The 24,933-nt window shown below is 40.1% G+C and overlaps 2 protein-coding genes across 4 annotated transcripts; one reads left to right on the top strand and one right to left on the bottom strand.

Moving 5' to 3' along the window:
* The first annotated feature begins 35 nt into the window (after positions 1 to 35).
* Positions 36 to 10,517, top strand: LOC147301179 (uncharacterized). Of its 3 annotated transcripts, XM_086281690.1 has the most exons (21): positions 36 to 163; positions 266 to 355; positions 713 to 1,881; positions 1,994 to 2,163; positions 3,032 to 3,220; positions 3,318 to 3,600; positions 3,705 to 3,823; positions 3,950 to 3,978; positions 4,093 to 4,127; positions 4,290 to 4,458; positions 6,172 to 6,331; positions 6,464 to 6,587; positions 6,690 to 6,724; positions 6,813 to 6,888; positions 7,008 to 7,042; positions 7,742 to 7,811; positions 7,893 to 7,952; positions 8,060 to 8,079; positions 8,267 to 8,312; positions 8,861 to 8,953; positions 9,053 to 10,516. In XM_086281690.1, the coding sequence occupies exons 2-20, from the start codon at positions 347 to 349 to the stop codon at positions 8,949 to 8,951; spliced, it is 2,889 nt and encodes a 962-aa protein (XP_086137816.1). In that variant the 5' UTR covers positions 36 to 163; positions 266 to 346; the 3' UTR covers positions 8,952 to 8,953; positions 9,053 to 10,516. The 3 variants fall into 3 exon arrangements, with proteins under 3 accessions (XP_086137816.1, XP_086137818.1, XP_086137815.1); XM_086281692.1 differs by having other exon boundaries at positions 105 to 355; positions 8,861 to 8,977; positions 9,053 to 10,517; XM_086281689.1 differs by having other exon boundaries at positions 106 to 355.
* Positions 10,015 to 23,558, bottom strand: prkaa2 (protein kinase, AMP-activated, alpha 2 catalytic subunit). Its single transcript, XM_086281693.1, has 10 exons — positions 23,378 to 23,558; positions 22,028 to 22,169; positions 20,118 to 20,211; positions 17,798 to 17,942; positions 16,163 to 16,250; positions 15,744 to 15,968; positions 15,185 to 15,347; positions 14,675 to 15,013; positions 14,415 to 14,541; positions 10,015 to 13,410 (listed from the first exon to the last, which is right to left on the bottom strand). Exons 1-10 carry the CDS (start codon positions 23,475 to 23,477, stop codon positions 13,160 to 13,162), a joined length of 1,674 nt encoding a protein of 557 aa, XP_086137819.1. The 5' UTR covers positions 23,478 to 23,558; the 3' UTR covers positions 10,015 to 13,159.
* Positions 23,559 to 24,933: the final 1,375 nt, after the last annotated feature.

The raw sequence follows: 24,933 nt of genomic DNA on the forward strand, positions 1-24,933 counted from the left end.
AAGAAGAGGGAGAAGAATCCAAGAGCTGTTGACAGTCATCGTGCTGTGGCGTAAAATGCTCAGCAGGACTAGTTTGACGAGCCTGACTGTTTTTTACTCAATCGCACTCCTCCTCTGAAACCATCTCGGGTGCGCATGGGACGCAGATTTGTCTCGATCAGAGGTGAAGCACGCAGGAAACTGGAACAGTGAATACACTATTTAAAGTTTCTTTCTTCCTTTTTTATTTTAAATTAATTTCTTTGTTTTTTTCCAACGGACACAGGATGAGAAGCTGAATAAGAGAACGATCTCTATTCGTACAGGAGGTTTTTTTTGGTCGTTTCTGTGGATATTAAAACGCGCAATGGATCAGGTATGTCCCATGACGCTCGTAACATTATGATGATTGGATAATATGCTATTGATATATTTAAAGTTGTGTTAGCAGACATAAATCCTGGCAATACTGTAAACTGACATTTGAAGAAAAAAAAGATCAAAGCTTACAACAACATTAAGTAAAGTGAGACAGAGTTTTAGCTCTGTACGCTGTAACGTTGTTACTACAATGATGACATAGTTTATCTTACCGGATTAAGACCAAAACTAAACTCCTCTTAATAATAAGTGATTTGGGATTTTGTTCTTACTCCAAATATGTTAGAGAAATAAAATTTACCTTATTTAGGTCCTGTATTGAGACTATTGTACTGTGTGATACTTTCATCAGGAGGAACAGATTGACTTTCAGGCCATAAGGGCCAAGTTTCAACAAGAAGAATTCATACTGAAGAAACCCAAGATAAAACCTGTTCTCCCAGAGAAGTCAAAGGTGGTCTCTCCTCCCCAGAGCCCCAGTCATTACCTCCCTTCAGGTGCACGCCCCTCCCTGCTGACCACCATTAATGAGAACTTGGAAAGAAAGGCACTATTTGCCCCAAGAGTGGTCTTCAAAGATGATCCGAAAGAGAGCAAAAAACCTCTCATCGACGATAAAGACAAAAGTGAAGGGAAACGGAAAGGTGGTAAGCACAAAACACTCAAAGGGAGCAGGGAGAATCTTCTTAAAGATTCCGTGGATCAAAAGAAAGTTAATAAGAAAGACAAGACGCTTCCTTCGGTTGTCCCTGTAACTCAGAAAGAGAGTACTGCAGAGCTGGTGCCAGCCGCACCCCCACCTAAAGTCACAACAGAGAAAAAGAAGCCTTTCAGTCTTTTCAAAAAGTCAAAACGAGATTCAGTGTTGATCTCAGCTGATCCAATTCTGGACACCCCAAGCTCAGATATTGCTGGACTAGCTCCACTCCTCCCAGTGCCTTCTGAATCTGGTGGGGAAACAATACCTAATTCAACATCAGAGCCCCATCTACCAGACAACCCCACCTTACCAGATCACAGTGCTGATGTAGAAATGTCCCCAACCTCTACTACTCTTGAATCTTTTGCCTTCAACCTACCTCCTCCTCTCATACCTGAGAGCCCACCACCTGAAATCCCAATCTTGACCAGTGAAATCCCACCTGAAATAGAAAATCCCACTTTTCCTATTTCTAGCCAAGATGAAGCTATTACCAGTCCACCCAGTGTCTCTCCACCTCTTCCACCCAGCTGTGTCATCTCTGGTTCTCCTTCCCTGGTTTCTTCTCCATCTCCATCACCCGCCGAGCCTGAGATTACATCTGAGATTGGGAAAGATGATATTTCTATAACTGCTGTGGAGAAACTTCCTTCTCTAGCCACAAACCCTCCATCTGTTCCACCATCTCCCAAACCAGAGCGTCCAGTCTCAGCACTCTCTGCCCTGGAGAGGGCAGAGGATATGAGTCCTGGAAAAAGAACACCACCAGGTGACCAGAGGATTTTCAATGCTCTACAGAATGCACGCAAGAAGACCAACAGGTAAAGAACACAAACAGCAGGAACACACACAGTTTCATTCCAGCAGTTACGAAGAAACATCTCTGTTTACAGCTCAGTCACTAACAAGATGTAATTTCTCACCTGCTCTTAGCCCCTTGATATGTGACATCCACTCCTATTCTGTTACCCCTCCACCTGAGGAATCTTCCCAGTGTCAGAGCCCCACTGAAAGTCTCCCAGAACTCCCACCCACTGATTATGAAGATCGAACAGGCAATGCCGTCCCATCGAAACCAGCACAAGTCAATGGCATTGACCACCGTAAGTCCAATTAACATAACCACAGTAGAGCTCCCCTCCCCCCTCCTCTCTTCCCCACCTCTTACTTTTCCGTGGATTTACTTCACCTCAAAAGAAGTTGAGAAGAATTTATCTCATCATCATCAGGTATGTGCTGTAGGCCTGCAAAACATAATTTAATAGCTTAGAGTTTTAGCTGCAGAAAATACCTGGCCACAAGGTCGCCTCAGGTGGTGACATTCTTCTTTTGTGCCAGAAATAACTTAGCAGAAGGCAGGGCAGAGCTGCAGAGGTATGTTTGCTATGTCAGAGGTGCAGTGACAAACAGTTCAACGTCTGTTAAGCACAGTGCAGAAAGAGCAGGAAGTCTGCTGCTCTGTTTCATTTGCATTGCATTTTTGAAATTGTGCATACAGGTTTTTATGTCAAGCTCGTTTAATATGATGAAGTCTACTGTTACAAATTACAGATGAGTACCTTTGACATGGTTTCTAATCTTTTATTCTGCAACAGCAAACAGTTTTGTACAGCTTCAAAAGGCAGCTAGCGGGCAAGTTTCTAGAGATGTGTTTTGTATTTTAATTAAAGTAGCAAAATTGAATTATACTGCACATTTCTTATAAATGCATTAGCTCTGCTCTACAGAGTTATACAAGAACAACTTCCACAGTGGGTTTGACTGGTTTTGTTTCCTTACATATGCAATTCTTATTCTTTTTCTTGCCCTATCTCTATTTCTGTGTTGGAAAATTCACTTTCAGATGTAGTTTTGATGTTGAATGGTTCTTTTTGACTTAAATGAGATTAAAGTTCAAAATCTTTTAGCAATCATATCTAGTCATAACCTTCTAAACTGTTATATGTTCATATGTAATGTCATTCCTTCCAGGACAGCCCTCTCCATTGTTGCAAGAAATCACTGAGGGACCTGACCCTGTCCCTGAGGCGATTCCCCCGCCTCCACCCAAGATGACTATTTCAGATAATGGGCTTCTGAATTCTTCTGTAGAGGAACCTGCCATACCTAACTCTGCCAACTTGAGTGAATTCATTCCTCCACCTGTCATGGGAGTTAATGGTGTGGTCACCAGTGCTAGACTCACAATTTAGAGAAAAGCTAAACTTCAGTGGCCTGTTCTTGTAATGCGTCATAATCCTTTATGCTTCTTCTGCAGATATCCCTGCTCCACTTGAGTTTTCAGAGACCTACACCCCTGATGTCCCAGAGGTTGACAATGTGGCTTCAGGCATTCCTATTCCCGAGCTGCAGGGATCAGAGTTGGAGTATGAGATGTACCCAGGTGCAGATGTTCCAGACGGTTATGACCCGCCAAAGGCTCACAGTAATGTTCCGCAAACCGAGATCCACACAGAGACACCATATGGAGACATATCCCAAAATAATCCACTACCAGAATCATCTCATGCTCTCGGTCAGGACTTACAACAGGCGTCAGAGTAAGACATGCAAATTTAATCTATTTTATTTCTCATTAAAATGGTTCTTAATCCCTGACAAGTTAGTATTCATTAGTGTTTGTTCAACTTTTTGTCCCACGCAGGCCCCAACCAGAAGACGATGTTTATCAGAACACGGAAAATGCGTACGAGTATATCGCCACACCTGATGGTGACAAGAAAAAAGTCAAGACTAAAGTCAAGAAACGCAAAGAGCCAAAGAGTAAGAAACTATTTATACTAGAAAAATAGGAATTGTGCTCAAATTAATACAGTAATATTAGAAACTGCCTGGAAGGGTTGCATCTTTGGTATTGTACATAACTGTGTCCTTCTTTTTAAACCACAGATCCATATGTTGAGTCAATGCCAGTAACGGTAAGCTGCAGTGTAAAATCAAGACTTTATTTTTCTTCATTCAAAAAGATAAGCTTTCTTTATGCAATTTTAATTCAAAGTTAATTAATCCACATTCTTTATTCTTACTTATAGGTTCAAGAGAAAACCAAGACGTTGAGGTTTGGCAAGTAAGGCCTAATTTTTTTTATCCAGAGATTTTTTAATTTCTCTTATCCCCGGGGAATTAGCGATGAGAGTGTGATTTGCTTTTGTTTCACTCATATTCTCCTCTGCTATTAACCAGTAGTCCTTTTCTAACTGGATGATCCTCTTCATTCTGCCTTCCTCAGGAGTGAAAAGAAAGCAGCTGCAGAGGGGCCTGATGAGAAGGAGCTGAAAAAGAAAGAAAAGCAGCGGCTAGAAAAGGAGAAGAAGGAGCTAAAGGAGAAACAAGAACGGGAAAAGAAAGAACAGAAAGAGAGGGAAAAGAGGGAGAACGAGATGAAGAAGAAATTCAAGGTAAGTGAACACGGAAGGTTAAGAAACATCGGGGGAGGGTGGGGTATATGTTCGGGCATACAAACCTGTCTGGATTCATTCCTGGCAGTGGAAGAGTTGAAGTGAGCAACATGTGCAAGCTCAAACAGAATACGAGCAAACATTTGTTTTGTCTGTGATATTTCTGACAGAACACCTATGGGCCATTCTTTATTTCTGCATGTTCTTCTACAATATTACTGTTCTGAACATGTTCTGATTAATGTTTGTGTTGTAGCAGAAACTGTTGTAATAATTAACATAGGGATGAACCCAAAAAAGATGCAACAACTCTATAAATGCGGTTTTGTGTCTACTTTAGCTCTGGTTTTTTTTTTTTTTAACACAACAGGCAGCTGGCTTTACCAGAAACACAAAAAATGGAGTAAATGCCAGCAGCCCAGTTAATATCATTAAGTGTAAAACCCAAGGATTACAAGATTAATGTCACATTTGTCACACGCTGTAAGTACTGTACATGTAAGAAGCACGTCAACATTTATTATGTCATCATGTGCTGCTTCTTTGCTCTATTCCTCTATTGATAAAACACAGACAGTTTTAATAATCATATCAATTCAAAGCCTGGTGCCTCTCCTGCTGATGCTTTGACAGTCTTACAGCTTAGCTGTGGTAAATATCATACATCTGGCAACTAAATGGTTTGATATGTCAAACCTTTTTTTGTGATTAGTGCGAAATGGTTACCTTGCTGAGATTGTGTTCCTATGCAATTCTCAGTGGAACTACTTTGATTTTAAATCTTACCCATATCCCCCCTGGACTTATGTCCCTTTTGAAACAGTGCTTTTTCCTAATAAAGACAGTATTGTTGTACAGTATAAAATCTTTTAATCTACCTTTTGCAGATAGGTCCAAGTCCTATCTGCAAAAGGCAGTCTACCTCTAATTGTACTTGTATCATCAGTACTCATGATTGCTCGTTGACAATCATGACATCATCATCCTTTCATAACGAGACTGTGCACTGTGGAGAAATTGTGATGGGGTTGTTGCCTTTGCAGAAGACATAAAAATATCCTCCGATCAATGAGAGAGAAAGAGAAAGAGAGAAGTTAGAAGAAAACAACAACAACAATAACAACAATCCCCAAATCAGATGATGGAATTCAAGTAAATCATCACTCCATTTCTCATTTCTCCAATTCTTGATCAGATTATATTGGGCATCCACAGGGCAGTTAGATGGCAGTCTTGTCACTCAAATACCTTCAGATCAGCAAATGCAAGCCTGTTGGCTTTGAGAAAGATGCCTTTGTAAAAAATAATACACATTTCTTACTTATCAGGAACAAAATCACGTATCGAGAGTAAGTACTGTGAACATAACAGCAGGTTAAAGATAAACTGCTCCTCCCACTCTGACACTTAAGAAGTCTACTATAGGTCTGTAAATTCTGACTGTTAAAATGAAGAGTAACAGCATGCATCAGGCAAATGGGAGTCATCTCAGTGTTTCTGCACAACAACAAACTATTTGTCAGGAGACTGCTCTTTAATAGAATAAATTACACGATTAGCCCACCATCCAGCTAGTGAACACATGTATTTGTTTTGTGGTATAAAGCCTCTTGTAGTGTTGTTTTCAAAAGTGCTACATGAATATTGTTTATTGAGGTTATTTGAGTGCAAGTGGAGGAATATTCAGTGTTAACATGTAACTGTGTTTGTTAGATCACAGGACAGGAGGATGCCCTTTACCAGGCAAGAGTAGTTGTAACTGCAAAGGGACGAAAGACTGATCTCCCCGTCAAAGCAGGAGACACGATCAGCATTATTCGAACAGCAAACTGCCCCAAAGGAAAGTGGCTGGCCAGAGACAGCACCAACAGCTGTGAGTTAAAAAAATAAACAATCAAGATTAAAAGGATAAAAGGATGCAAGAACCTGTTTTTGAAACATAAGTGCTATAATCTGAAATGACATCTGAAATGACTGAATAACGACCATGTGAATGTGTTTTTAGATGGGTATGTCGCCGTTGACCATGTGGAACTGGACATCAAGGAGATGTTAGAGCTGGGAAGGAAAACTCATCCCGGGTCAAACAATAACTTTATCGAACCAGACGGTGCCCGCATGATTTCACAGTAAGAGTTTCATACAATAACAAGCTATCATGTGTAACCTTCTACTACTGTTATTACCTTTAAGTTAAAAAGTTATTTACAGATGATTTTTATTTCCCCCAGTGACTCAAACCATTATCAATTACCAGGAGAAAGCTGTAAGTGTTTCCCGTTTCTACCCAAGATAACAAAATACAGTGAAATTATTCAGCAGCAGTTTAATATTTTTGATGTTGACATGCTCAGTCACAGACGACAGTGAGGAGTGGAGCGGTGATGATGATGAACCTCCCTCTGGTTCTCCAAGTACACAGGCTGTACTGTGAGTAAATGCTCAATTATGCTCTACTTTTGGTGTTTACTGCTTGTTTCTATTGAGGACAAGAGTTAAGGTGATCAATCTGCTATTAACAGTTTTTTTGGCACTCTTTTTTCCTGCAGAGGTCATACCCGGACATTTTCCATGCCAGATGTGGGTAAGACATAACAACTTAGGCAGCACCATTCCCCAGTCAGCTCTTGTGAAAAAACAAGTTTGGGAAGATCTTTAATTGTTTACTGGAAACATACATTAAACAAAGCATAATGAATCACTTACTGAATTACTCACTTAAAAGTCACCTTTCAGTACAATACAAAAATTAATGGGACACTTGTGTTTGTCATGTTGATTTCCTCAATTTGTTATCTTGATGTGGGTTAACAGATACAGTAAACAAAGATACTACAGACTTGATATTTTGCAGCAGCTGTTTCAGAGAAACACAGGAAGGCTTATGTGAGGTTGCAACACAACTGCGAGTGTGTGAGCGCCCTCAGTATAAAAAACACTCAATCTGAGTCCATAAACAAGTCCTTGAGGACTTACTGATGTTCTGGATGTTGTATCAAGTTTCTATCCAATTATAATTTCTTCACAACTACCGAAATTACAAAACTGCACCCTTCTAAACTTCTTTAATGAACAATGGACTTTTCATTACGGCATTCTTTAAACGTTAATTCCCTGCAATGTGACTCATTAGACAAGCAGGTGCTTAAACAGGAAGCTGCTAGTAAAATATGTAATGGCTAATCTTAGGTCTGGTAACTTAGGAATTATTTCCTTGGTGTAACTGTTGTATGTTTACTTGTATACAGTTATTTATCTGTCGCTTGTGTGATTTCGTCTTTAGGAAACAAAGACCTTAGCGTGAACCACCAGCACAGTCACAGTGACATGGGTCATGATAGCTCCCACAACCAGTGAGTTCACCTGTTTCACTCTTACAGAAACACATACAGACACGCGCAGACTCATATAATTCTTTTTATTTCTCCTTATAGAGCACTTCAGAGGTTGTCCACATTTTTCCATTCACAAAAAAATGTAGAGCCAGCTGCAAGGTAGGCATGGTGGAGAAAAATGTAACAATGTTGTCCATCCACGAGCGTGCATGTACACACACATCCAGAGCTTCTTTTCAATTTTTGTTTTTTCTTCTTTTTAACAGCACCGATGAACCAGTAATGAGTAAGTAATGCCCTAAAAATCACATTTAAAAAGTCACTAATGTACTACTTTTTCAAACCTAATGCTGATGCACTTTCAGGCAATACACTTATGCCGGAAGAAGCATTTAAAAAAAAAACATTCATAAAGTATTATCATAAAGTTTTTATAAACTGATTTTTAAATTGCAATATCAATACATCTTCAGGTTACACTGCAGGTTCTGTGAATGCGGCACAAGAAGCAAATCACACGTAAGTACAGAAAGAATAACGCACATAGAAAAATGTCAAACATGCTGTCCGACCTGTAGACGGAGAGGGTTCCTTCCTTTTTGCCTGGAACAGCTTGATAAGCATGAAAAGAGTAAATGTCTTCCTTTTTTTTAATCTCTGAGAGAAAGAAAGCTTTTAACTCCACCTTAACGCCACCAGGAAGTTAAGCCAGGTTGACTCCTGACAGAACAATGAGTTGTTAATTCTCAAGTAGGTCCCTCCTCTGTGCTTAGTGCAACAGACAGCATTTACATAACAAGAGCACTTAAAGAGAAGAGCACAGAAGAGTATATTGCATATACTCAATATACCCAATATTTCCATGGGTAATATAAAGCTTTTACTACTTTTTACATTTGGTGTGACCTTGACCTTGACCAGAAATTCACCAAAATAAAATCATCTCGAGCTGATTGAAATAGAACCAATTACATACTCCCTCCCTTCGAGGGAAGAATGAGTTACTGGGTTAAGAATATAAGGTGATAGATGAAAGACTGAGTTTTTTTCATGTTTTTTTTCTACAGGCCTGAGGCTGTGTCAGCAGGAGATACAGATTTTGTTCCGGATACACTCATTTTACCTCCTCCTGTCATGTATGCCGATGGAGTGGAGTGAAGGTAAAGTGGCCTTCATACAACAAGGCAAGGATGAATCACTCTTCACTGTCCATCACTGTGCACATGCCATGATGACATGATGTTTTTCTGTCTTAACAGCTGAACAGAAACTCCCCCAGGTGGAACTGCATTTGTCTGCAGCATTACCTGCTGGACTATGATCTTATTTATCCAATGACTGCATTCGTGAAGTAGAATTAAATTTAACAACAATGAGAATTATATCATCTGGGCAAACGGAAATCTTTCTTCTGTTCTTTCAAATGCTGCAATGTGGAACCAGCATGGGACAGTTGATCTGCTTGCTTTAAGTGATCACGGTGAACTGCGTTGCACAGACACACACAGTATTTGTGGACAATGTGATCCTGGAAACTCTCGTAGGGACAATGAACTGCTTTCTGTGCAAAAACCAGAATGGAAAATATATTTAAAGTGGAGGAAATAAGGGAAAGAACAACGGAATGGAAACAGCAGTTTTTCTTATCAGATGGAAGTGTGTGTAGCTAAGAAATACTGGAAAAAGCTTCATTTGTTTTAAGATGCATCCATTAGAAACAATTAACCAGCTGTAAGCAGCAAGTAATGTGAGCTAATACCAGTAATATTCCTGGTTTATGTTTATCTACAGTACTCCAGCATTTAAAAACATTGTTTGTATTTTTTGCACATAAGCTTTTGCTAATTTGTAATTTGTACACTCATTATTGTTTTCAGTGTCAACTGTGGTATTTGGAAGGGACTATGTGACTACTCATGCTACAATACATATGACCTTTGAGTTTGACTTCTTTTTCATTGGACCCAAATAACCAGCATGCTGTGTAATATAATAGGTATAAAATATAGCATTTGCTCTGTATTGATCATAGCTGCAACTTCTAGAGGGATATCCATCAACTGAATTTTCTTTACTTTTTATAGAGCTTTTACCTGCCTCTGACACTAACAGTTCCCTATAAACAGATGAATAAGTATTATAGATAAACAACATAATGTGATGATTACTTGAGGTCATTTGCAACCGGCATTTGTAGTGGGTGTGAGTTTGTGTGACTCTATGAAAGCACGTTAAGACGGAATTTTTTTTATGTTTATTTTTTTTCCAATAAATATTCATTAAAGTGCAAATCAATACAGCAATATCATGCAACGCATAACATGAGAAATCCAAACCTCAATCAGACAGAAAGACATATAGAGACAGTATCAACACGCACGCATACAGGCAATCACAACAACCAGCGTGCACCCACATACCTAACACACACACGCACACACACACACACACACGGTGGTATTTAGGGTTACACTGATCATAAGAACCCCACTACAGAAAATACTCACTTTGGTACAACATGTGAAATTTGTATTTAATTAGGCCCTTTAGCATTTCTTCTGGCACTAAACACAAATTAGCTTACATGACTATCATGCCACTGGTATTTGCATACAGTTGTGATGGTAGACTACACCTGACAGTAAACACTGGTTATGTCAGAGGAGTTTTTAAATCTCACCCATGACTTCTGCTGGATAGTGCACTTCAATCATACATATTTTTGCAAGTGTTTTTTAGGAGCATCAGTACCCGGAATTAAAGCATAAAGGCCCATATATTATATATTGATGTGACTGAAGATGCTTACAATAGAGAAGTAATTTAAGACACAGCAATAGTGTAAAATAGATGGCTGACAAAGGCTGTGGACTAGTGTTTACAAAGGTGTATATGCAGCAGCATATTGGAGCAGGGAACACAATTTCTCCTTGACAAAGAACAATGAGCAGTGTATGAGCTTACAGACAGAACAAATACACAGAACATGTAAATAAAGGGTTTCAGGGTAGCAGAAAGTGGCTTTCACTGGTTCAACCAGACCTCGGTCTACTACCAAGTAGAACCAGGTGAGAAAAGCGACCCGATATTGATCTGGGAAAGCGTGGTGTTTGAATCCAATGTGAAACGAAAAGGCAGCACTTTTTAGACAAATGTGCATTTGTCTGTGCTCATCTCACAGGGTTGACGTGTTGGAGAAGAAGTTCCACAACTTTATTTTGAAAGATTTCTGCAGATTTAATATTTTTCTGTCGTTTCAGTTATTTCGTTTTTTTACTGCACATATTTATATCAGTGTATATTTCTAAGTGCTGTATTTACACTTTTGTAAATCTCTGTGACACCACTCTGCAGAACAGTAACTGCCTCAGTGCCACTGACTTCTACGTCTTACTGCAAACACTAGAAAGGCAACGGTCCAGTATCCCCACATCAAAACAGCAGGTTTAAAACCAGAAGAACATAGTGAGAGAAAGAGAGAAAAGGATTTATATTAGCAGCACCAGCATTCAGTTTACATTCAGTCATAAATGATTTTGATATAATGTTATGCCTGACTATAGCAATACACAACATCACTATGGAAATCTGACAGGACATTACAGAACGGTGGCGTGCATCAATAGCAACCAGCAACAACAGTTACAGTAAAGTTTGCAGTGCAGTAAACAGTAAGTGTGCAAACTGTCGGCCACAGCAAATGAGTTTTACAGTGCAGACTGGACAGCAATGACTAATTGAAACAGATAACAGCTCAGACAGCTGCACCACGCCGAACCGTCATGGTTTGTCTCTCGCCACTCACTTTTCTGATTCTGTCACCTCTCTGACATCCCAGACATCACAATTATACTGAAGAGCCTTTAAACACACCAGTGTTAAGTACCATACTTATCTGAGCTCACAAACACACACTTGTATGGAAAACTTCCACAACACACTCCATACCAATTAATGCGTTGCATTGTTTAAGGCAACTGTAGAAAAGTTCATGTGGCTTATACACTTGTGCAACAGATACACACCGTCTCACATCTATTTTTTGCCCTCCTCAGTGTCATTCTGTTTTGAAATTTAATGGCTTACTTAAGTATTTTAACAAGTTAGAAAAAAAAAACTGGCCACACCAGCCAATAAAAATAGTTTTAAGATCTCACATTAAGCATCTGTCTCAATTTCTAAGGGGTATCTGCCTAATTTAAAAGCTTAATAATATAATAATAAAACAAAATGTTAGTTTTTACCTAAAAACAGCTATAATGCCTGTCTTTATTCAGCTTACTACATATGTGACTGAACTGAACACCCCTATGATAACTAAGCAAGTGTCTAAGTGTCTTCATTAGGGACTTGCATGTAAAGGGATCTGTTGGGTGTGTTGCATATAAAAGACTGCTTTAAATAGCAGGGTGATTGAATGCTTTGAAATATATCTGGATATCCCCCCGAAAAAAAACCCAAACTCTTGTAAGATGGTCTGCATCTGTCTTCAACACCAATGCAACACATACTCGGCGTCATGCAGAGCATCATTCTACTATCCCGCTGTCTCAAAGAGCTTCGCTACTCATCTACAATCAATTCAAAATCAAGTAAAACTATGTTGAAGTAGTAATTAAATTAAAAAACTATAATGCCTAAAAAAACCTCTTAAAAATAAATATGGGTCTGACCGCTAAAATATAAATCTTAAAGATGTATAGTAATTTATTTGGTATTTCTCTGTCAAACTTTTCAGCTACATAATGATTGTAATATAAATATAATACAAGGATAACAAAATCTTCCTCATAAACAACATAAATTAAAAAAAATAGAATTTTACATTTTGCGATACTCTCTCTGACACGATTTAATGTCGAGTTTAACAACTTTGCCTCAGTGAAGATTTAAGACCAGATGCAAAACTGACCTTTGATCGGTGGTACAGTGGGTGAAGGAAATTCAGCAACTGATAATCAGCCGAAGATGTTTGTGGGAGAAGTGACAGTGAGCTTGAGCTTTGCTGAACTCTGACCACTCGCTTCTCACTTTACAGGCCTCCACTAGTTCATAGATTCCCCTCAGCTGCAGCCTGATGTGTAAGACATCAAGACTTTGACCCAATGACTGTCAAAACAAGAAATAATAACCCCCACTATTTTACCCCCTCATTCTCTCTCTCTTCATCCGAGGCGAATGCCACACCTGCCTTGCCATTTACATTTCCAATCGCTTCCCCCAATCCAGTAAAACAGAACAGATGGAGAAGAGACAGAAAGAAGAAGTCACTCCAAACATCTACACTCCCTACATCCTCGATCTGTGATTAGCTTAAAAACCCCACTGACATCCAGGTTACAGTGACCTAAGCAAGTCAGCAGGGCTCAGCGTGCTAGCGTAGTGATCAGACTGGCACACATTTCAAAGAAGTCCATGGTGTGTGATCCCTGACGTGGGGTGAGCAGATGGGAGCTACCAGACAGGGATCCCGGGAGAGAGGAGCTGAGCTGGGGCAGATCAATCGCTGGGGTTGCCGAGTCAATGCTCAGTCTGGGCCTGTGGAGACCGGCTGTGGAACCTGACCTCTGAGGAGTGGATGAGCCCGATTTAAAGCCCACTGCCTCGATGATGTCATCTAGAAGCACAGCAACAGCAAATATTAGTAGTCATTCATAAAGTAACTACTACGTTAACTTTTGTTTTATTAAACTTTGTGAGAAATATCTGTGAGACAGTACACAAATCAGTCCAGCTATTTCGAACCAGTGCTGAATGCTAAAAGAGGTCATTTAAAACAAAAGACACAAAGCTAATGGTACATTTTGTCTTAAAAACGATGTCAATGCATTTTTTAATAAGTAGTGGTCCTCTCTTCCTGAAGTGCAATTCTGTGCTAAAGCAAGTACAAGATGACTCATTCACCTGATTTGCATAACCATAAAAATATATATCTGTCATCTAAATAATAATGTCATCTATTGGATGTATGAAGTTTCTTATAGCCTTTTAAAATATTTTAGGCTTCAAATGACGTGATATTAAATCTGTTAAATTTTTTAAAATATAGTTACGTATCCTCAGAAGAAGATTTAATCTCATTATTGACAAAAAGAGTTAATATTATATGCACAATCCAAGACCAGAAATCTCTGCAGTGGATGATTTAAATGGTCTAAATGTAAATAATAGATCACAGACACCCATCTACTGAGCATCAAAGGCACCGGTGAGGTGAGGTGTCTACGCAGAAAGGATACTAAAAGACATCTTGCAAGTAATACATTAGTACCAACACACTTCAAAACGGTTTCTTTCCTCAGGCTGTAGGATTGCTGAACCCACTCTCAACGCTTTAACATGAAAAAGGAGCTTTTTCATAAAACAACTTTTTTCTTTTTTTTATGTTTTGTGACTACAGCTGCAATTTTCTTAGACAACCTTGTGAAGTGCAGTTCACGCCTTTATTCATTTCAGCTCAACTTTAGAATGACAAAATTAAGGACAAACATCAGCAGCTTTACACCTGCACAAAGGCCACGCATGTTTTATGATTTGGAAAATGTGTATTTTATTTTGGTTTTAAATTAGTCATGTATTGATTGTGACTAGATTGTGAAACCTGCTTAATGTGTTACTAACCATCAATGCTCTTGAAGTCAAGGAGGTAGGATCTGTTGTCCACTTGATAGAGCTGCAGGCTCATTTTCACCAAGTTGCCTGTCACTGGATTCTTCCTTCGAACTCGCAAATGGTATGGGTTCACCACCTGACACACACACACACACACACACACAAAAGAGTCAATAAATATATAAATAAATATTTTAAAAACAGCCAAAACAGAGACTCTGTTTGTGTGGGGTTCTTTGCAGTGATGTGCTTTATGTATGTATAAGCACCTTCCAGTCAAAGTTTAGCTGCTTCATAGCTCTGTACACCTCAGCCATGATATCATAGGGTCTGCTCTGACTCCTGATACCCAGGTGCCACTTAGCCTTCTTCACTGCCAGTGGTTTAGGCCGAGTGGTGTTGAGAGCATCCAGAGGACAACGCGACTTTGGGCTGTCAGCCAAGAGCGGAGGCATCCTCTCTGGGTGAGGTTTAACTCCAGGGGGCAACGGCATTCCCTCCTCTATAAAGGAGCCCTGTGGAGGACTGGACGCCAAATAGAATTCACTGGCCTGGGTCATGATGCGCCTGTTATCTATGATGAGGTGATAGGCTACGGATAACTGATCCTGCGTAAACAGAAGGATGACGAAAAATAAAGTGAAGACCAATAAGATAATTCACTCCCAACAGACCATTATACTACTGAAACCTACAAACGTTGTTTACAGCTTTCATAATATATCAGGTTAAGTTTATCAAACATAGAAAACATGTACTAGAACAAAGACAATGAGCACCTGTGGGTCTCCACTGTACAGGCTGGTCACAACCTCAGATTCAGTGCATTCAAACTTTTCGCACACTTCCCTGACAGCCTCTTCATCCAGAACAGTCGCATCATATGATGGATCCTCTGGGAAAAGGTAGCCTGGTAGGTCCTGCTTAAACCATTCATGTTCCCTATCAAAAAACATTGATCAACTCAAACGCTTCATCCCAAACTCAATACTGACATTATCAGACACGCAAGGTATGACTTTTAGCTTGCTTCAAGCTGGATTATCAAACAGAGGAGTCTGTAATAAAATAATCCTGTGCCACATTACAGAGCTAACAGTTATAAAAGAGTGGACAGGGAACTAAATATTTGACATATTGAGGAAAGAAAATAAAGCTATAACTTGAGTTATAAAGCTATGGCATTTTCTTTTGTGGCAACATTAGTTAAAGAACTCTTTTTTTTTTTTAAAGAAAAAAAATGATATATGAAGAGAAACATACAGTATAATATTAATAAAAAAGTGTTAACAATATAGCTAAAGGAGGCCTCTGGATTCAAGACAGTGGGGTCAGTACCTGATGTCTTTGATGGTGGCTCTCTTCAAAGGATCCACCTGCAGCATGAGCATCAGCAACGAGGCCACAGAGCGGGTCAGATACTCTGGGATGTAAAAGACACCTCCTCTGATCTTCTTAAACAGTGTGGGGACATGCTCATCATCAAAGGGCAGGGTGCCACACAGCAGGGCATACAGAATCACACCACAGCTCCAGATGTCAACTTCTGGGCCTGCATAGAGTCTAACAGAGAGATGAAAGGATGTGACAGTTAAAAAAAAAAAAAAAAAAAAGCCAGATGCTTAACCACCAGAAACGCTTTTTTTCCACAGTGATTTATAGGTTAATGGTTAAACGGTTTGTTTATGACTTATCCCATGAGGCAGTTAAAAAAATAGTTGGTTGTATGATCACACACAAAAAATAGACGTACAAACCTTCCTGAGATGACCTCTGGAGCTGCATAATTGGGTGAGCCACAGCTAGTTCGTAGGAATTCTCCATCTGACATCATGTTTGACAGTCCTGTCGGACAATCCCAGTTAAATGGCAAGAGAACATTAATATCTCTCCGTCTTTATTCTTACAGTAACAAGCATAACAACAACAAAGCATCTTAGTATGGAGATGAGCGACCAGCTGCCACCAGAACAGCTTCAGCTTTAGAACTCTTTTAAGGTGTTCAAGTACCCTCAAAAGATATTTCATCATTTGGTGGAGATGGGGGGTGGAGAGCAGTGAACCTATATCATTCTATCAATTTTCTTAATTTCTAATAATGGACAGATATATTTTCTTCTTTCCATTCAACTTAGGGTTTCAAGGGAGTGAAACCTATCACTGTCTATCTGTCATGTCTGTGACAGAGTGCCAGTCCAGCACAGAGCTGGCACAACGAGAAAGACTAGTCATACTCACCCCTATTGCCAATTTAGAATCACAAATTAACCGACAATCATGTCTCTGGAGGCAAAACTTCACACAGAAAGACCCAAAACAGCACAGTATATGACTATGTTTTCCATCCTCATGAATCCAGTCAGTGACCACTAATGGCCTATAAACAGGGTACTGTAATCCTTAAAGCGACAACTCTAGGAGTCAGGATAGAAATGTTTCATCCCAGGATGAAGTAATAAGGCATTGATTTCTAGTGACCCTTTCCTCTAAAAGAACAGAAGGGCTAGTCAAACCCTGCCAGCAAAAAGATCCCAACAACACAACAGATCTCCAGCACCCCTCCTCGCACGGGTCAAGGGTTCAGGTTTTTCCCCTAATCTGTCACCTGTCTGCAGGTTAAATTTGAACATAGCCCAACAGGGAGTTACACACTGCGGACACTACTGAGACCTTTATCCTTCTTTACTCTCCAAGACACTAAGCTCTAAACACACAGCTCGTTTAATTGGATGAGCCTCTCTCTGCCTACCAGGGTCTCTGCCAAACATTAAACGTCAGACCCTTTGTGTTGTGCTGACCTTCCCTTTATCTTTTATCCCTGGTCCCTTAACACTCCCTTGCTCTGCTTGCCAGTATTTTTTGCTCTCAGCCAAAACACTTCTCCTGCTGTACTCCACTGCCACACCCCGCCTTGATTCCTTCCCTATCAGATGACACTGGGCCTCAAGGCTTCCTGCCAGACTTGATATGAAACCTTGCCGTTGCTAAGGGATGTCTCTCCACCCCACACGCCCTGCTGCGCATAAGGGCCCTTGTGTGTTTTTGAAATATTTCTCTCTTTCATGGTCATATTACATCAGGATTTTTAACTTAAATTGCAAAAATTAAGGCCTTAACTGATAAGAGGCATTCTCAAGTGAAATTTTCCTTATCATTTAATAAAGCTAAAAGGTGCACAATTAGATTTCACATTTTTCTTCAAGTTAACAAAGTTACTGCATGTGTTGAATCATAAACAGCTGTCACTTGGCTTTATTTAAACTATGTAATTTTACTCTGTCACCCTAAACAAACCTCAGTATTTTATCTGTCCTCTTATCATGAATTTACAAAAGATTCTATTGTCAAGCTTGTTTTTATGTCTCCCCCTCTAGCTATAACTGTTTTCTTACCAAAGTCTGCTATCTTGGCATTCTTATTGGCATCCAATAGGACATTCTCAGGTTTGAGGTCTCTGTGAACCACCATGTGCCGGTGACAGTAGTCTACAGCTGAGATAATCTGCTGGAAAAGGCGGCGTGCTTCAGTGTCCTCCACCTGAAAGACACAAAATGAATGGACTTGACTGATCTGAGTGATGATGTTCCCTCTGATCTACAAGTATGCAACTGGGTCAGTTGCAACAGGACCCAACTTTAAAAACATTTCTAGCAGATTTTGTTGAGCCAGTGCAAAAAAAAAAAGCACTAACATTTAGAGTTATTATGGAAAACATTCATTTACTGATTTATTAGAAATGGAAAACATTTCAGACTGTGTTTTCTATGCATGTAATTAATTTAAGATCAATAATAATTAGCCCATTTATCTCTTTTAAGTGCCCTTAATGACCTGAGGGAATAGCTAGCTTTGTGGATGCTAAATGTAAAAAGCTAGTGATTTTAAATAGTCTGGTTTTCTAAACTGTAGAACGCTGCCTACGGACTAGTGGATAATGGGCTTTAACACAAAAGGTAGTGACAACAGAGTTCATGAAAAGAGAAAGAAGCACAAAAAAGATCAAAAGATTAAAAAAAACAGCAATAAAAGCAAAGACAGTGGACAGTTTCATTGCTTTTAACACTAGTTTCACTTCACTATAATGAGTGACTTTGGCTCGCTCTCCTTGGCAGAAGCAGGACTAAAGGACCAACAATAGCACAAACATGTACAAGAGTAGAAGTAGTGCACATTCTGGATGTTTCTGACCCTGGCGACATAACCAGGTAAGACATGCAACGTTCTGCAAAGCTGTGTGTAGGTGCTGTGTGGGACTAATGCATAACCATGCAGTCCATTAAGAGTCACGCTACTTCGATTTCAAAAGGTGAAGTTCATAAACATCAATAGAAAACTATGAATGGCTTTACTAGACTTTACTAGGGCAGCTTTTCGTGACTCGCAGTTCAAAATAAACCATATTTATGTCATACTAGGCCTGTGGAACCTATCAGTTAATATGATGTCTGAAACAAGCCATTTTAGCCATCTTTACCCTCATTTTAAACCAACTTTCTTCTGATTGGTTGCCCCTCAATCAATCAGAAGAAAGTTGCCCCTCGGGCAGCACGGTGGCACGGTGGTTAGCACTGTTGCCGCACAGCAAGAAGGTCCTGAGTTCAATTCCAACACCAGGCCGGGGTCTTTCTGTGTGGAGTTTGCATGTTCTCCCCGTGTTTGCGTGGGTTCCCTCCGGGTACTCTGGCTTCCTCCCACCGTCCAAAGACATGCAGCTTGTGGGGATAGGTTAATTGGAAAATCCAAATTGTCACTAGGTGTGAATGTGCGAATGAATGTGAGTGCGAATGGTTGTCTGTCCCTGTGTGTTGGCCCTGCGACAGACTGGCGACCTGTCCAGGGTGTACCCTGCCTCTCGCCCTGTGACAGCTGGGATAGGCTCCCGTGACCCTGAAAAGGATAAGCGGAAGCGAATGGATGGATGGATGGATGGATGGATGGATGGTTGCCCCTCGTAAACAGAAAATCTAAGAAATGTTTTTTATGCTCACAGGTAGAGCTTTGTGCTCTAGAGACATCTGCTTTCATTGACACCCACAGAGCTAAGGGCAGAAAAAACTGCCTGAAATTAAATGTTTAGACGAATCTAAAGCATGAAACTTTGGCTCAAAGGAATTACTTTCACATAAATTGACTTCATCTAAGTTTTTTAAAGTTTGCCCATGTTTAACATGAGCATCCACTATTACAGTGTAATACGATGTAATGTATACATGACAAAACAAGGAGAGACGTTGTAAGTTGCACTTGAAAACAGTGCACATGTTTAGGAACATAGTTTAAATGTACATTATAAGTTAATTAAAATATAGATACCTACTCAAAATGACAGTAGTAAGAAGATATATTTAAAGCTAAAGCAAGACCATACAGTTTATAATATATATAATGTGAAGGATGTGGATTTAAATAATGTGAAAAAATACAGTCAACACAAAGTTAAGTATAAATACACTCAGCTATTTTTAACAGCAAGTCTACTTGGATTACTGCACAACCCCAGGAAACAAACCATCATCAGATTTTTGCTTGATATGTTTACCAAATATATGCAACAATTGCTTTTAAACTGTCAGAACTGTTTAACCAGTCAGGCTTCTGTTTAGTCAGCTAACCATGCCACTGGATAATAAAAGAATTTCTGATGATTCATTGACCACTGTACTCAGCCAGGCTGAAATCTACCAGCAAGATAATAGAAGAATGTCATCTTACCCGTCCATTCTTGCAGATGTAATCAAACAGCTCACCTCCCGACACATACTCCATAACCATGAAAAAATCTGTCGGGGTGCTTATGACCTGGTACCTGACAACAACAACAACAACAAAAACAACAACAAAAAAAAAATGTTGTATTACAATGAACTTTTAATACATTTATTAGTTGATTTCACCTTCTATCTTCTATTTTCACCTTTTATTCTCAAAAATTAAAAAGTGAGATCACTTAGACATGTCCCTTTTTTATAGGTAGATTAATTTTTAATCAAAATAACATTAAAATAATTAAAACTCTTGTACCTGACATAGTCAGTAATGGAATCGTTAATTAGAAATTACATGTTTTTAATTGAATTGCTTGTCCAGTTTTTTGAGTATATCAGGAAAAGATTATGATGGGCAAAAGACATTAGCAGAAGAAGGATATATGGCTTTTTCTTTGCAACTCTGCCTACAAGGGAGGTCTCCGGGAGCTGCTTCTTCACTGCTGATCCCAGAAATAGTATTTTGTGGTTACCAATTAGTGAAGCTGCCAGTTTAGGACCCATGGGGTGTCTGTTTCTCAAAATAGAGTATCTGATGCATTTGTTTCCTTGCTCTGTGTTGCAGGCCTCTCATTCCACTTTCTATTTAGGTTCAAGTTTTTGTGGTTTTATGTAGGGGGTAGGACACACCTTCCTGTGGCATCTTCAGTTATCGAGCAGGCAAGAGTTGATGTTCCAGTAACTCAGCTAACCAAATGAACTGTTTCTTTAATCAACACAGCAGTTATCAGATGTGCTATCATATTTGGAGAGGTTTCTTCTCATGATCATTTTTGTAACTTGTGCAACAGGACACAGGAGTCATTGTTGCTATTAAAAAATCACCAGTCAGTCATATTTGTCATTCATGACATTTCTGATTAATTTACTGGAAATAAGAACAAATGTGCTTTTCTTTCAAAACAAAGACACAGATGGGTGAACCGGAATGTCTAAACCTATATCGTCTACATAAACAATACACAGCATTAGTACACAGAAACAAAGGCACAGCAAGGCTGTGATATTGGGTTGCTTTCATAAAGGTCAGGTATGTTAAATTGCAGGCACAATTTCATGAATGGTTGCCGGTGGTAGAATATAAACTTTATCACAATCTATTTCAATACTGTCAAGCTGGGTGAAGCCTAACACCACAGGGACTATGGGAGGAGAAACATTAAGACAAATAACTTTTTTCTTCTAACAGTTGAGAGTGTGGCAGCTTTTATAGTCATGGTCAGTATGTTAAACTGCTTCCACGTCTGTACAAGAAGTGTACACAGTGTGCATGTGTTTATTACTGTATACGTCTCTGACACTGACTTCCACAGCACTCCAGCTTATGACCTGACAACTCGCATATCTGCCATTGCTTAGAGTTTTACAGTGGACTAACCATAACCCTAGACTAAAAATATCACAAACAATGTTGAGAGGGACGGACAGACATGGACTAACAAGGGGAAAGAGGCCAGGGAGATAGAAGGAAAGAGAAAGAAGGACAACAAAGTCACAGAAAAATCCATGAGGAGAGAGGGATTTAGACATGCTCCTTCATTACAACAATATCCAGCATATTAACTGGAGATTTGTCCTAGCCAGAGCACATTTCTTTATCTAGCTCCAAGCTTGTGTGCATGCACTGGTATGTTTGTGTGTTTTACCTCCTGTGACCCTTGTGGGTATGCTCAGTAGAGTACAGCTCTAGGAAACACATGTAAACAAGCAAAGCATGCCACAACACACAGCAAAGAACCCACGTTACAACAAGCAATAATAAAAGAGAGCCCAGTTATCTCTCTGCAAAGCTTGTCAGTCTTCACTGAGTCTGAGTCTTAAATCTGACAGACGGATGTGTCGTCTTTCTGTACTTACAGCTTGATGATGTGTGGGTGTCTGAACAGCTTAAGATTCTGGATCTCTCGTTTGATCTTCCCCACAACATCGAGACTACGGATCTTCTGTCTGTTCAGGATCTTCACAGCCACTTTATGGCCTGTCAACTGATGCTCGCCAACTAAAAACAACAGAATACAGACATGAAAGAGACAGACCACAGAGGCTAAAAAAATTAATAAAAAATAAATAAATCACATAACCTACTACATAAGCAGCTTGGTGTGGATTAAAAGGGTTACACTTTGATTTGGAGTCCTGTTGCGTAGGAAGCTTGCACAAAGTAGTGAATGAACTGCGTTTGTTATATTGAGCTTTTGCTCTCTTTTGTAACCCCTATTTTCTTTCCATGCGTTTGTTTATAGTGTTGGAGCTATCTGCCTGCTGGAGGCTCTGAAACCAAGCTGTTATTGCAGCTGCCAAACACTGCACACGAAACTCAGAGTCAGATACGAACTGGGGCATGAACTGCTCCACAACTAACACACAAGCAGTAACCTGAAACGAGCAAGCATTACATACACACACACACACAGTCATTTTTTATTCTTTCACACATGACTTTACACAGATTTTCTCCTAGTGGTTTGGGAGTGTGAGCAAAATCATTTTCCTTGATGATGATGTTCAGAAATAGCCATGGTAGCAAATGTTTTTAGCAGCACACGCAAGAAACAGGCGGGGTGAGCATAGAGTTAAAGCTCACAAGGTCATGCTGAGTGTCAGAGAACTAGCGAAGGCTACCCTAATAATAATCTGTTATACGCATCCTATTGAAGCTTTAAGATTGTTTAGGGTTTGCTCGACTTGACAAGCACTTAACAAGCTACCACCGGCTAGCAGAGAATAACACATCGGACTAGCTTGCAAAATTAATGTCAGTTCAACGTTAGGTTCCCACGGTGGGTCAAACGGTAAGCTTCAATCGTCCTTTGTCGCCAGACAGGGAAAAGGACAGCCACCACCGCACAGTCCTTATTACTTAACGATATACCATAATAATGCGAGTGTAACTGTGCATCTCTATGCATCCAGGTTTTATCACCTGCCATAGCTGATAACAGCAGCTACTGAAGGGGGCTTCGGTGAAAGAATTTGACTTTGAAGCGGTCAGATTCTCAGACTACAGTACGTTTAAAATCCAGTCTGTTGCCGTGGTTAAACCGCTCAACTACGCCAACTGCTTCACTGACCACCAGCAAGTTGAACACGAAGCGTTAAAGGGGTGGTAGGGGAGTGGGGGCACAGCGACTACTTGGCATTAACTACTCCAACTGAAGGCACAAACGTACACATGAAGCCTGGCATGACACAGAAACAGGACTTAACTCTTCACTTTGCCGAATGTCCCCACTCCGAGCGTGTCGCCGAGGATGTAATGGCCGATCTTTACCCTGCCTTCGTGTTTCTGTTGTTGCCTCTCTGCCATCTTCTCCGTTACCGACGGCTTGGCTCGCTCGGTGAGGTGGGAGAACTGCCTGCCTGGCCTGTGCAGCGCACGGGGGGCGGGGAAGAGGGGGGGGGGCGGGGCACTTCAGAGTGAAGAACCACCAACGGCGGAAAACGCGCGCACGCACGCGAATTATCCCTCCAAGAACCAGGCGCGCTCTCCCACCTACCCTGCACGGAGCAACCAACAGGGTGTTATGTTGAGTTTAGTAGCCCAGTCAAATACTAACCCTCACGGTCTAAATATATAGATGTGTGTATATATATATACAGTGGGGCAAAAAAGTATTTAGTCAGCCACCGAATATGCAAGTTCCCCCACTTAAAATGATGACAGAGGTCAGTAATTTGCACCAGAGGTACACTTCAACTGTGAGAGACAGAATGTGAAAAAAAATCCATGAATTCACATGGTAGGATTTGTAAAGAATTTATTCGTAAATTAGGGTGGAAAATAAGTATTTGGTCACATCAAACAAGGAAAATCTCTGGCTCTCACAGACCTGTAACGTCTTCTGTAAGAAGCTTTTCTGTTCCCCACTCATTACCTGTATGAATGGGACCTGTTTGAACTCATCATCTGTATAAAAGACACCTGTCCACAGCCTCAAACAGTCAGACTCCAAACTCCGCCATGGCCAAGACCAAAGAGCTTTCGAAGGACACCAGGAAAAGTATTGTAGACCTGCAGCAGACTGGGAAGAGTGAATCTACAATAGGCAAGCAGCTTGGTGTGAAAAAATCAACTGTGGGAGCAATCATCAGAAAATGGAAGACATACAAGACCACTAATAATCTCCCTCGATCTGGGGCTCCACGCAAGATCTCATCCCGTGGGGTCAAAATGATCATGAGAACGGTGAGCAAAGATCCCAGAACCACACGGGGGGACCTGGTGAATGACCTGCAGAGAGCTGGGACCAAAGTAACAAAGGTCACCATCAGTAACACACTACAACGGCAGGGAATCAAATCCCGCAGTGCCAGACGTGTTCCGCTGCTGAAGCCAGTGCATGTCCATATCTCTCTATCTCTCTATCTCTCTATCTATCCTCATATTTCGTGAGTAATTACTAGTATGGGTTTTTCTTCTTTATTCCTAAATGCAAAATGTGGAGTTCACCACTAGATGGCAGCATACGTATGATTCATCAATACCTGGTATGAGTTTCGGATTTCTTTCTACTCCTATTGTTAAACATACGCAACAAGCAAGCAATATTTATTTATATAGCCATTTGCCCGGACAAGAACGGCATCGAAAGGAATCTAGGACAAAACAACAATGTGAAAAAAGAGGAAACGGGAATACGATGAAAATACACAAAATAACACAAGGCTCGAGCTTCTCAAATTGGACAACAAATAGTGTTCGCTCACCAACATATTATATTACATTATGTTATATTATAAGATTTTTTTTGTATTAAACATAA

Source organism: Aulonocara sp. 'chitande type north' Nkhata Bay, linkage group LG23 (genome assembly GCF_057382095.1).
Source record: "Aulonocara sp. 'chitande type north' Nkhata Bay isolate Kocher_YH1m ecotype deep benthic linkage group LG23, A_spYH_male_GT1.1, whole genome shotgun sequence".
Taxonomy (NCBI): domain Eukaryota; kingdom Metazoa; phylum Chordata; class Actinopteri; order Cichliformes; family Cichlidae; genus Aulonocara; species Aulonocara sp. 'chitande type north' Nkhata Bay.

Coding starts and splice junctions, on each gene's coding strand:
- prkaa2 (XM_086281693.1), bottom strand. CDS start 23,477: ATGGCAGAGAGGCAACAACAGAAACACGAAGGCAGGGTAAAGATCGGC. Junction 15,969..16,162: donor CCAGAGGTCATCTCAGGAAG/GTTTGTACGTCT, acceptor TCTCTCTGTTAG/ACTCTATGCAGGCCCAGAAG. Junction 15,348..15,743: donor GCCACCATCAAAGACATCAG/GTACTGACCCCA, acceptor GTTTTTTGATAG/GGAACATGAATGGTTTAAGC.
- LOC147301179 (XM_086281690.1), top strand. Junction 6,889..7,007: donor CCAAGTACACAGGCTGTACT/GTGAGTAAATGC, acceptor TTTTTCCTGCAG/AGGTCATACCCGGACATTTT. Junction 8,313..8,860: donor GCACAAGAAGCAAATCACAC/GTAAGTACAGAA, acceptor TTTTTTCTACAG/GCCTGAGGCTGTGTCAGCAG.